This window comes from Neopsephotus bourkii, unplaced genomic scaffold (genome assembly GCF_033783945.1).
Source record: "Neopsephotus bourkii isolate Nb327-2 ecotype Australia unplaced genomic scaffold, CSIRO-AGI_Nbou_v1 NB_1820, whole genome shotgun sequence".
Lineage (NCBI taxonomy): Eukaryota > Metazoa > Chordata > Aves > Psittaciformes > Psittacidae > Neopsephotus > Neopsephotus bourkii.
In genome coordinates, this window is record NW_026902293.1 from 3,659,278 (window position 1) to 3,671,772 (window position 12,495).

Below are 12,495 nucleotides of genomic sequence, written 5' to 3' on the forward strand. Positions count from 1 at the left end.
CTTTGGACCACTACAAAAAAAAGCAAACAGAAGTCACATCAATTTGGGGACCAGAGTGTACAGTACATAGAAAAATGAAGAAAAATTCTTAAAGACCTGCACATATGAGGCTAGTATCCCACGTAATACAATTAACTGATAGCCCTGGAATTGGTGCTTGGAGCAATTTTGCCCATACAGTGCTGCGTAAAGCTAAGTATTATCATTATGTTCATAAATAGTATCTACATAATGTGTAAAAAATTCTTACATAAATCATTGCAGATTTGGAAAATAAAACTGAAAACATCTGCTTAGACTTTGGCCCGATTTTCCTGTGCTTTTCCACAATTATGTCCTCAAAGATTAGATAATGTCCAATGGACATATCTACTTTAAAGTATTATTAATCTGTTATTCATAACCTGTCAAGGATATAGCTATTACATGAATGACATTTCCTTGTAAGACACACTGTTTCAATCATAGCTCACAGTATTGATCTGCAATGATCCCAAAATTTAGAAAATTGTCCAAGCCTTGGAGTAGCAAGTTAACTTTCCACTAGAAAACCTGGATAATTTCTGAGCAGAATTCCAGACCTCCACTACTTAAACCCTTCTGGAATCTGTTCTTTTTGCCTCCTGTTAAATTCATGACAGCCTAAGCAAGATTCTCCATTCATAGCTCTTGTGCTGCTAGAGTGGAATGAGTTTTTTCTTCGTTTTTTTTTTCACAAGCAGGTAATTAGTGCAATCAGCTAAGGCAACAAAATTTAAACCCCTTGGTTTAAAACCTTCTCTTTTAGGGTTTATAACTAGTATAATAGTCCCATTAAAGCTACTGGCAAAATCCATAGGTATCAGAACTGAGCTCACATATTAGAAATTACTGTCATTACAGGTTAAATCCTACTTGCCATTCACACATACCCAGCCCCATTGAAGTTTTTAAGTCTCTTCATAAAGACAGAGACATGTTTGCATGCACACAATCTCCCAAGCCTTGTATCACAATTACAAATGCTGTGTTTTATTTTTTAACCCAAATAATTTGCTAACAAACTAATAATGAACTGATTAAAAAAGACTGCAAGATTAACTAATGTTGGCAAAGAATATTAGAAGTTGGCAAAGAATAAATTTCCACGTTGAAAGTGTGACACCTCCTCTCAAGAAAGACCAGACAGGGGATGCACAGTGTGCAGATATCTGATTTCAGAGCCAGGCTCAGGGAAAACTCCAAACCAAATACTGTAAAGACTTGGGTAGATAAGCGTAATGTTAACAGTCTAACCTGAAGCCCTAAAGCTACAAATCTGTTAGATGAGATCCTTAGGCAGGCACCATTTCATGTGAACAAAGGAAAACTTAATGGTTTAAATCAGACTGAGGGTAGGATATGTTTGTTGCATTCTATTTAACTTCATTGCAGCAGGTATTTCAGTAGCTCTGAAACAGTCTACAAAATGAATTAAGTCTGCTGTTCATTACACAACTGAAAGGAACGTCTTTTTCTACTGTACAGAACTGATTCTGGTCCCTCAGGCAACTAGATTTTCTTCTGTTCTACTCAAAAACTATAGGACAGACAATAATACAGTTTTTAATCTTCCTACACATCTTGGAAACTGGAATGATTTACTGCCAATCCTCTTCTACTGAGAGCTTTCACATGGTTCACAGCTAATATAATCCTACATTTTAAAGAGGATGGATTACAGAGAATTATCCTCCTGCTTATAGCGCAAGCAGTGAAAGGAACCTTTTTATTTTCTCAGATACAGTTTTATTTCAGAGCAGTGGCCTGGAAATTCCCTTATGGTCAGATTGTGCCTTTGGTCACACCACCACTTGAGTAACTAAGAGGAAGAGACGCCTTTAAGGCATAATTTTCCCTGCTTTCCTTCACTTCGGAAGCAGTGAAAACCTTTTTGGTTTGGTTTGGGTTTTTTTCCATAAAAGAGCATTGATGCCATCATATGGTTCACTTTCTCCTGCTGCTTTCCTATTTTTTTCACTGTAAATTGATTTGGCCTTGCACTATAGTATGCTGTGTTTATACAGAGATTGAGTACAGTGGGTCCCCATTTTTAGCTGCCCCCGCTTTAACTCTGTTAACAATAAAAATCAGTAGCAGTAATTTGCTATTTTATTCCCTTCTATCTCCATTATACATCAAAGGTAAGGGAGAGAGTCAGCGTTTCATTAGCTCTTTATTTGATCTCCCTTCTTCTCCAATCCACGCTCCTGGCATGAGGGAGAAGAATAAAGATCATAGAATCACAGAATAGTTAAGGTTGGAAAGGACCTTAAAACCATCTAGCTCCAACCCCCCCTGCCATGAGCAGGGACACCTCACACTAAACCATGTTGCCCATAGCTCTGTCCAACCCGGCCTTGAATACTGCCAGGGATGAAGCATTCTCAGCTTCCTTGGGCAACCCATTCCACTGTCTCACCACCCTAACAGAAAAGAACTTCTTCCTTATATCCAATCTAAACTTCCCCTGTTTAAGTTTTAACCCATTACCCCTTGTCCTATCACTACAGTCCCTAATAGTCCCTATAGGCCCCCTTCAGATACTGGAAGGCTGCTATGAGGTCTCCACACAGCCTTCTCGTCTCCAGGCTGAACAGCCCCAACTTTCTCAGCCTGTCTTCATATGGGAGGTGCTCCAGTCCCCTGATCATCCTCGTGGACCTCCTCTGCACTTGTTCCAACAATTCCATGTCCTTTTCATGTTGAGGACACCAGAACTGCATACATTACTCCACGTGAGGTCTCAGGAGAGCAGACTAAAGGGGCAGGATCACCTCCTTCGACCTGCTGGTCATGCTCTTTTTGATGCAGCCCAGGATACAGTTGGTTTCTGGGCTGCAAGTGCACACTGAAGCCGGCTCATGTTCATTTTCTCATCAAACAAAATCCCCAAGTCCTTCTCTGCAGGGCTGCTCTGAATCTCTTCTCTGCCCAACCTGTAGCTGTGCCTGGGATTGCTCCAACCCAGGTGTAGGACCTTGCACTTGGCATGGTTAAACTTCATGAGGTTGGCATCAGCCCACCTCACAAGCGTGTCAAGGTCCCTCTGGATGGCATTCCTTCCCTCCAGTGTATCAACCGAACCACACAGCTTGGTGTCATTGGCAAACTTGCTGAGGGCACACTCAATCCCACTGTCCATGTCAGAGACAAAGATGTTAAATAAGACCGGTCCCAACACAGATCCCTGAGGGGCACCACTTGTTACTGGTCTCCGGCTGGGCATTGAGCCATTGACCACAACTCTTTGTTTGCAGCCATCCAGCCCATTCTTTATCCACCAAGTGGTCCATTCATCAAATTGATGTCTCTCCAATTTAGAGACAAGGGTGTCATTCAGGACAATATCGAACGCTTTGCACATGTCCAAGTAGATGACATCAACTGCACTACCTCTGTCCATCAGTTCTGTAGCCCCGTCATAGAATGCCACCAAATTAGTCAGGCAGGATTTCCCCTTAGTGAAGCCATGCTGGCTGTCACCAAGCACCTTGTTGTTTTTCATGTGCCTTAGCATGCCTTCCAGGAGTATCTGCTCCAAGATTTTGCTAGGCACAGAGGTGAGACTGACTGGTCTGTAGTTCCCTGGGTCAGCCATTTTCCCTTTCCTGATATCAAACAATCCGTATCTTTCTTACACCTAAAAAACATTCAGGTAAATCACATGATAACGGTGGATTTTACTTCTCTGTGAAAATGTGTGCTGTAAAGAACAATCTGATCTTTGGTACCTGCTTCCATTTGCTGGAAAAAAAGAGTCTATCAGTGTTAAGACCAATACTAAATCTTTAGCACAAGCAATGCCAAAAGGCAAAGTAAAACTGCTTATCTGCAGTAGAAGTACTTGGTAAGGAAGGTTTGGGGAGAAATCTGCACAAATGTCTCCTTCCAATTTCCAGCCAAAAGGCAAGAACGCCCTTCATGCTCTTGTTTTAATGGAACAGAGAGAGAGAGAAGTATTGCATCAATATGCACAGCTCTCTGCTTTCCCTTGTTTAAAAAGATATGTTACAGTATTTACCTTTGATAACTATTTATTGTTTTGTCCTGTCCTCCTGAATGACTGCAAACACAGATGTTTTGGTGAAAATTATAAAACCAGCTTATTACTGTCAACACTCTGGTTTCTTCAGTCAAGGAAGGTGGAAACACATCTTTGCTGAACTTCTTATAATAAGAAAACTTACAATAAACTCAACCTCCAAGCCACATGAACAACGTTTATTGACAGTGTGACTTATTTCAAGGAGTTTTTCCAGAGGTTACATAAGCTTAGTAGTCTAACACATTTCACCATGAACCTGTAAATACTAACCATATGCAAAGACCCCAGCTGTCTAGAAAGAAATAACAGATTATTACACTAAAAGACACAGGATATTACCCAACTAATACAGCATATTGCCTAATTTCTCAAAAAGTAGTTATGGTATCAAAGATGAAGAGACTAAGGAAGTAATTGAAGAGTGAGCTTCCAAACTTAGAAAAATAATAGTCATCCTTTATGAAGATCAGTACACTGACAATCTGAAGCTGTTCCACAACTATTTGGTCCAATGTAATAAAATAAAGCTTTACAGTCTGCAGTCCTAAAAAAAAAGCCTGCTGCTCCAGTCAGTAAATAGTCTTAGATACTACCTCACATAGATCTCTTCAAACTCAAAGTTGGATTACGTAGAACTGCTCAGGTTTTACAACAGCATAATGGAGTATATAATCTGGGCCTAGTTTGTTGTGTTGTTAATGTACCCACTTAAACCAAGCACTTACGTTTTCAAGATACTGCTTATCCCTTTGACTTGTGTTCCTCCCACAAAGAGAGGAGAACTGAAAATCCTTATAATTTGCTTTGTAAATCCTTTCTAGTTTTTTAGGAAAACAACCTACTAGATTTACTCCAAAGGCAGAAGATCCAAATTTATGTACTTGGTGCTCAACATATTTCTAGGCATACACGTGTGCACAAACAACTGCCAGTTTATTTTGTATTTAGTACTGGACAAAAGAATAGACTATAGCAGACTGCTTGTATATAGCCAAAATAGGCACTCATCACTGTGTTCAGTAACTAACAAACCCAGTGAAACTCAAGCTCAGTATGTGTTCAGAATATGGTGTTTTGCAACAAATATATAAATGAATGCTAACATTAGAAGTTAGGAAAGTAAGATTTCCTGGTTCCTTGCTCAAATTGATTGCTCTTCACCAAAATAAACTAAAAACCTAGATGAAGAAATCTCTGGAATGGAAACAGAAAATCTTCCATTCTGGAGTCTCAGACTTCATAAACATTTACAGTGGTCACAAGCACCTGTTTTATTATTGCTCAAGTATAATATTTGATTTGGACAATTTAATATAGCAGCTCTTTGTGCACATAGCAGAAGGAACTGCAGCTCATCTGTCAAACAAACTGCCCTGCACTTCCTTGCAGCACAGGCCAGAAGGCGATGAACTGGCTCAGCCAGTACACCTGTGTGCAAGTGACCTTGGATATGGCATGCTATGCTGTCATTTTCTGCCAGAAGAGTTAACCTGCATAAGGAGCTGTTTGCAAAATTAAATGTTCACACTGTATTCAAAGGATATTATGAGTCAGGGTTTTTTTCTGCTATAGAATTCTTACCTCAGTAATTATTTCTGGGAGATCAATCTAGCTGAGAGCTGCTTTGATACAAGAGATGGGATAACACCAGCTTGCTCAGTGCCAGGTGATGTTCTTCAACTCTGCCAGAATTCTGTTTGTGCAGCTGCTGTGCTGCTTTTGTGGTAGGTGAAAAATGAAATCCCTTCATGACTGATTAAGTTTGTTGTTTTACATCTCTGGGTCAAGTATACTTTTCTCTGAACTGATTTGGAGTAGAGTTCTAAGGTTTCCCCAGATTATCCAGAGACTCTTCCCATACACCACCAAGGCTGTTTGAGAAGTGATCCTTAATAAACAAGGATACAGGAGTCCCTGACAGACTCCCAAGTACAGATCTCAACATATTTTATGTCAATATTTCTTGATCACCACATGCTGGATCAGCCTTGAGGAAAAGCACTATGCAGAGCTGTTTCATAATGAGCAAACTACTCCTGCCTCAGGAGAACACTGCAGTATCCTGAAGGTCTTAATGCCCATAAAAATCATGTTGTATATAATATGCCAGGTAACCAAGATAAAGAGATGAATCTTCTCCTTTCTCTTTTGCTGATGAGTCTTCCCCATTCAAGTAATTCTCTTGCATTACTATGACGTGCTGAAATCAACATGCAAAGCGGATCCACATGCAGATGTGGACATGGTTTTGTGGTGGACTTGGCAGTGCCAGGTTAACGGTTGGACTTGATAATCTTAACGGTGTTTTCCAACCTAAATGATCCTATGATTCCATGATCTGCCTCACTTCAACCTGCAAAGCCCCTATGACTGATTTTATATAGGGGGGGTTGATGGACCAGTGCAAAATAGTGAACAGCAGAGACCAGGCTCTGACCCACAACTCTTAAAGAAAGCACCTGAACAATCCTAAGAATTAAGCTGATGATGTAAGTCCACAGGCTTTTTACACTTAGCTCTGCAATAGGTACTCTAATACTTTTTATATCCTTTTCCATACAGCTGTTTTATTCTAGTCTGGCACCTGTGAATATAATGCTACAGTAACAAATTTCTAGCACTGAACAACACAGAGAAAAAGTAAACAGAGTTTCAGGCTCCTGGGGGATTATGGTAGATAAATAAAGCAAGGGTAATTCATAGAACTCTGAAAAAATCTTGAGTTTCTTTAAAATCAATAGTGCACAACAAATGAAATAAAAGATGCAAAGCTAAAGTCACCAAACAATGCGGCAGGTACCAGATCTCGCGGCCCAGGGTCTAAGGGATACTCCAAGCCACTCCATGCCAAATGTAAGCAATGGGACAGCAGGATGTGAAGTAATAAGATAGATGACTGCTGGAGGGCAGGAGAAATAGATCCCTGGGTTGCCCAGGAGCCCAAAATGACACCTCATGACCAGATTAATTTTTTCAGACTGCATTATCACTTTGTGTTCCTAATTTTGTAATTCATTGAGTTATAATGGAACATACCCAAGAATATCCCATAATCTTCAGATTCCAGGTATATAATGCTATTTCATGAACAAATTGCTCTACACTTACTCCAAATTTACCTAGGTTGTTATTATTCACCATGGAAATATTCCAGTGGCTAGTTCTCCCCATCTATAGCTATTAGTCAAGGTGACACAGGAAGTGTTGAAATGACAGGTCTTGTTAGAACACTAATATTATTAAGACAGAAGTTAATAATTATGCAAGTTAACTTTATGACCAATTAATCATACAATCTGATGAGTGCTGGAGGCATTCTATTCCAGATGCATGTCCTAATTTACCTGCACTAAAGCACACCTCAGCAAGGTAGCTTTGTTGTGGAAATACAAAGCAATAAAATGGGGAGCTGAAAGAAACTCTTTTCAACTACCAGGAACTCAGGTTATGAAAGAAAAATCTTTTGCATTTAGCTGTTGCATTGCAATGCAGTGTCTCTCTTACCTCCATGGGAAATGCCTTAAAATTAACTGTGTGTTCCGAACCACGCTGATTTTCTCTCCCCCAGTGAAATCGAACATCATGTAGTTCAAACTCATGTCCTCGAGGTAATGGTCCCCCTATTAACACTGGGAAAGAAGACAAATGGTAAGGAACTTGGGTTTCAAAGCAGAGAAGCCACTGAATATATTCTCCAAATACAGTGCGGAAATTGCTGCAAGCTTCTTTATTATCAACAGTACTAGAGAGGGGAAGAGTAAAGTTGACAGAGTTCATATCTTCACTTTTGAAACACCATGTCAGTAGAGAACCTGAATTCAGGCAGTTGCAACCAACAGTGTAATTGCTGTCATGCTGCACTCTTTGTTTTATGAGGTAGAACAGCTGGTCATAACACAAAATACAAAACATCATACCTTTATCAGTCAGAACACTGAATATGTTTATTGCTCTTATCGAGACAGTACCTGTGTGCTCTAAACAGATGGCAGGGGTTCTAAACTGAACTGGTAACTACCTTCAACTTGTCCAAATGCTTAATCTCCATCACCTGTATTTGCTATCAGTCACAGAAACTGGTAGAAAGCTTTTGACTGCCAATATTTTGGTAGGCAAAGGTTCCCAGTCATATGCCACCTATCAAGCCTCTGAGATACAGAACGCTTCCATATCCAAATATAATCAACCTACACACAGTAGCAACAACATAGCTCATTTACTTAAAAACAACTTCTAGGCAGCCATGGTTTAGTTCATTTGGGTTTCTTTCACTTCAGTTTTTTAAACATCTGGTATTTCTTAAAAAACATCTGCCCACAATTGTTACGCATACACACAAAACAAAAGTATTTAGTAGTTTGATACTTTCGCATTGAGACTTCCACCATAAGTAGTAAAAGCAAGCAACTGTACCTTGTGAGGCCAAATCTACTCTGGAATTAACCAATGGAACCTTTTGCCCTGGCATTTCTGAATCTGCTTCAGACCAAATATTATTCCACAAGCTGTAGGGAACTTCCCTCTGAAATCATTGAATACTGGCTTCTAGTCAAGGGTGGATTTTACTTGAGGGCATTCACAGTCTTCCCCAGAATCCATTAAATTATAGCTTACATTTCACAGACTTTGAATGAATCTTTTACAGTCTCAGATGATTGAGACAGATTACTTAACTGCATAACTTACAGCTTCAGGGAATTAAAGTTACATAATATAAAGTTCTTTTGACACGCAAACTAAACAGCCTTAGTTTAGAGCACAAGGCACAGTGCACGACTAAAACATAATTTAACAATGAAAACATATTGCAACTGTACAAACACAAAACAAATGTACAGAACTATAAAAAAATAAAGAAAACTGATCAGTTACAGGTTTCATAAGCAATTACATTGGAGAAACAAGTAAAATATTACAATTAATTCTCCTTTAGTAATTCTTCATAACTGATCTAACCAGCTACAAATGTAGTTACAGATCCAGATTAAACTTGCTACGTCTGTATTCTATTGGTACCTATATCCTACAGGGAAAACCTACAGATCTGGTGAACATTGACAGAAACAACAAACTGAAGTATTTAGGGATATCTGAACAAATAAAAAGAAACATGATATTCATTAGTGTTATTTCTTAGGACAATGAAGCATTTTTCCTGTTTTAAAATCCTGTTCTTAGTGGAACCAGAATAAATGTTCTCTATATGATGCAGTTCTGGAACTCCAGGAGCTTCAAGGAGTTTATTTCTGAGTCTTAAGTTATAACACTGATCCCATGTGAAGCATGGGATGAAGCATGAAGCATGCATGAAGCACACATGAAGCATGTTTATCTCTCCTTTGCCTCTCCTCCAATCATCATCCTTGTCAATGCATGAAAAATGTTTAACTTCACTTTGCCTTTCAGCAATTTTTGATCCTCAGTAGAAAATTATTCTGAAACCACCACCCACTGTGCACTCCACTGCTGGCTTAGGAGAAGGTTCTTTGTTAGTAGGATATTCTCTAAAGTACTTTTCAGTACACAGTTCCATTACACAGTTGGTCATGCTTCTTCCACCTAATGCATAACACATGTACAATGATCAGACTGGAGGCAGCCTGCAAAAATGTTTGCAATTAAATAATGAGAAGGATTTGGGAATTCCAGATGGACTGTGTCCCCTGAATTAAAGGATAAAATCAATCACCAGTAATGACAAATTGATTTTTAATATGTATCTTAATCAGTTTGGTTTTTCCACAAAGAAGTTTTTCATTGACTGTTAGCATTACAATAAATGAGGATCTCTTGCACATTAATTGGACAGAGTTGCAAAAGTATTTAGTGCTCTACAGTTCCCATTAAAATAATCTGGCTAAATGGATTTGTCATCAGAGATCCCCTGTGAGGAAAAGAAGCTGCAGGAGTTTCTGCAATCCCTGAAAATTGGCCACAATACTAGGTCAAACACAGCTTATTAACTCTTTTCTCTACTCGTTTGGGATAACAAACGTCTTCCCCCTCAAAGAAATGGAAAAATTATCCCCAGTTTACAAATGTAGAACAAGACATCATGGAACACAGAATCTAAGGAATAGCTGAAATTAAAACAAGATTTCCTAAATCGTAATTCCATACCTCAGTCATAAACTTTTATTCTATCTCACATTTTCTTATGTTTGAGGACACGTCAGTCTGGCATCACACTGCATTCAAGTTTAAAAAGAAGCACTTCCTTCTCCTAAGTCTCCAATGGTTTTGCACATGCATTTTGGTGTGTTGGTCCCACTAAGTTACAAACTGCCCTTGGGAAGGTAGGGTTCAAGGAGTTGCACTGTGGCATGCAAATGATCATGTTGTTTGCAGTCACTCTCACTTCCTCCACAGAAGAATTTAAGAACCTTCCAGATCCTGCAGAGAGAACCTTACTCCCTGGGAAAAGAGCTCTGCTTCTGATAAATGCAGTAAAACAGACTGGAAGAAAAAATTTCTGTCCTATTGCAAATCTGTGCAATTTTATGGAAAGAAATATTCTGTGTTAGAATAATACATGGAATTTGTCATAGAAAGGAAAATGTAAAATAAAGCATCATCATCATTAAAATAACAAACCCTTCCTTTTTAAAAAAATCATTTTAACACTGAACTGACTCCCTCACTCTCAGCACAGCTGTAGCTCCAAGGACTACTGAGATCTCCAAAGGAAACAAAAGTTCAAATGCCTCATGGTTTGACAATGTTCAGCTGTTTAAGTGCCCCCAGAAGGCTGTTACTAGCTAAGATTGGTTAGAATAAGTTGGATGCTCTTCCAAATACATGGTAAGAACTACCACAGTGCTGGAAAGCACAATGGACTTTTTTTCTCCCTAATTTCTTGACAGCTGTCTCCTTCACACAGAATAGTTTACCCAGATGAAAGATCTCAATGAGACACTGCAATTTCACTTAAGCAGGAATTTGTTTTTTTTATTATTTGCTTCTGATTCTCATTTGATGAATTATGCCAAAAAAAAAACCCTTTGAGGAATGACAACTGCTTTGATACCTGCTCTTCATCAATATTGTAAGCATGTATAACTGGAGTGTCTAGCTTAAGTTGCCCAGTTCTGAGGTTAGTATTCAAAACCCACTCACATCAATGGAAAAAGTACTTTTAACTTGCACAGTCTTTGGACCAAGGCCAAATTTTTCCAGCTGTACAATAGTTGGGCATCACACAGCCTTAGTAGTTTGGACTGCTTCTGACTGCAGACAGCTGTTAGTGCCATGAATTAGATGACACCACTGTAAGAGGAAATTCTAGGCATGCTCTGAAGCAGTCTGGAGGACCATCATCCAGAGTTTGGCGCTGAAACTTGCATCACCCATTGCAAAGCTTGCTCCTTTTCCTACTGAAGTCAACAGCAACACTCTTACCAGCACAGCCCATGTCGAACGAGCTGCTGGGAGCAGTTGCTGTTCCCATGCTCCGGGACACAAGCACAGCCAGTCTCAAGGCAACCCAAGCTTTAGGGGGAAAGCAAAGGTCGTATTTCACCGTACCTGATTTTGACTTCAGGGCAATCTGAATCGAATGCCCATCGTTGATCACTTCACAGTCACGACATACTACGTAGTTTGGTGACAGACGCACCTCCAGGAGCGAGGGGTCGTATTTAGCTTCTCTCGAGTTCAGGTTAATAGGCGACTGGTACTCCCCGTTAGCATCGGGAAAAATCAGCCCCCACTCCACGCCTGAGGCACAAGGGAAAGATGTTAACGGGGACAACCGGAGGCTTCCGGGACAGACGGACCCTGCCGCCCGCCCCCCTGCTGCCCACCGGAGCCAGCGCTGCGCCTCCGCCGCCCCCCGCTGCCTTCCCGGGGCGGGCAGAGGCCGATTTCCCTCTGCTCCGCTACCCAAGTCCTGTCACGGCCACCTCCTCCTCCCCTTCATCGGCCACGGCGAAAGTTTGTCCCCGGCAGCGCCGCCACGGCCCGCTCCTCACCTTCCTCGTATCCCCACTCCGGAGCTTCCTCCCTGCGCTGGAAGGGCTCGTCGCCCTCGATAAGGCTCCTGTCAGCCATGGGCGGGCGCCCTGCGAGCAGCCCTGTGTGCGTGTGTGTGTGTGCGAGGGGCGAGGCGGGCTGCCTGCGCTCCGCGCCGTGCCTCGGCCCTCCCCCCGCCCGCGGGTGTCGTCGTGTGGCGGGGCAGGAGCGCCGGGCGGGCCCCAGGAGCCGGTAGCTGTCCCAGAGGCGCGGCGAGGGGGGGTGAGGCGAGGCGAGGTGGGCGAGGGGTAAAGGTGGCAAATGGTGGAGAGGGCACCGGGCGGCCGCGGGAGCCGCAGCCCAGGCTGATGTCCCCCGGGCCGCTGCTCCCCGATCCTCCCGGCGTCTTCCTCGCTTCCACTGCGGGCTGCTCCGCTCGCCTGGGTGAGGGCTTCCGCAGCTCCCGCTGCCCCTCGGGC

The 12,495-nt window shown here is 41.5% G+C and overlaps 1 protein-coding gene across 3 annotated transcripts in view; it reads right to left on the reverse strand.

Moving 5' to 3' along the window:
* CA8 (carbonic anhydrase 8) overlaps window positions 1–12,253 on the reverse strand; it is a 52,532-nt gene extending 40,279 nt beyond the window's left edge. Inside the window, exons 1-3 of one of the 3 annotated variants that reach the window (XM_061342760.1) lie at window positions 12,037–12,253; window positions 11,465–11,554; window positions 7,571–7,695 (exon numbers count right to left, since the gene is read on the reverse strand). In XM_061342760.1, the coding sequence (XP_061198744.1) occupies window positions 7,571–7,695; window positions 11,465–11,554; window positions 12,037–12,115 (294 nt within the window). In that variant the 5' untranslated portion in view covers window positions 12,116–12,253. Of the gene's footprint in view, window positions 1–7,570; window positions 7,696–11,464; window positions 11,555–11,590; window positions 11,783–12,036 lie in introns of all 3 variants that reach the window. The other 2 variants (XM_061342759.1, XM_061342758.1) reach the window with 2 other exon arrangements.
* Between the last annotated feature and the right edge of the window lie 242 nt (window positions 12,254–12,495).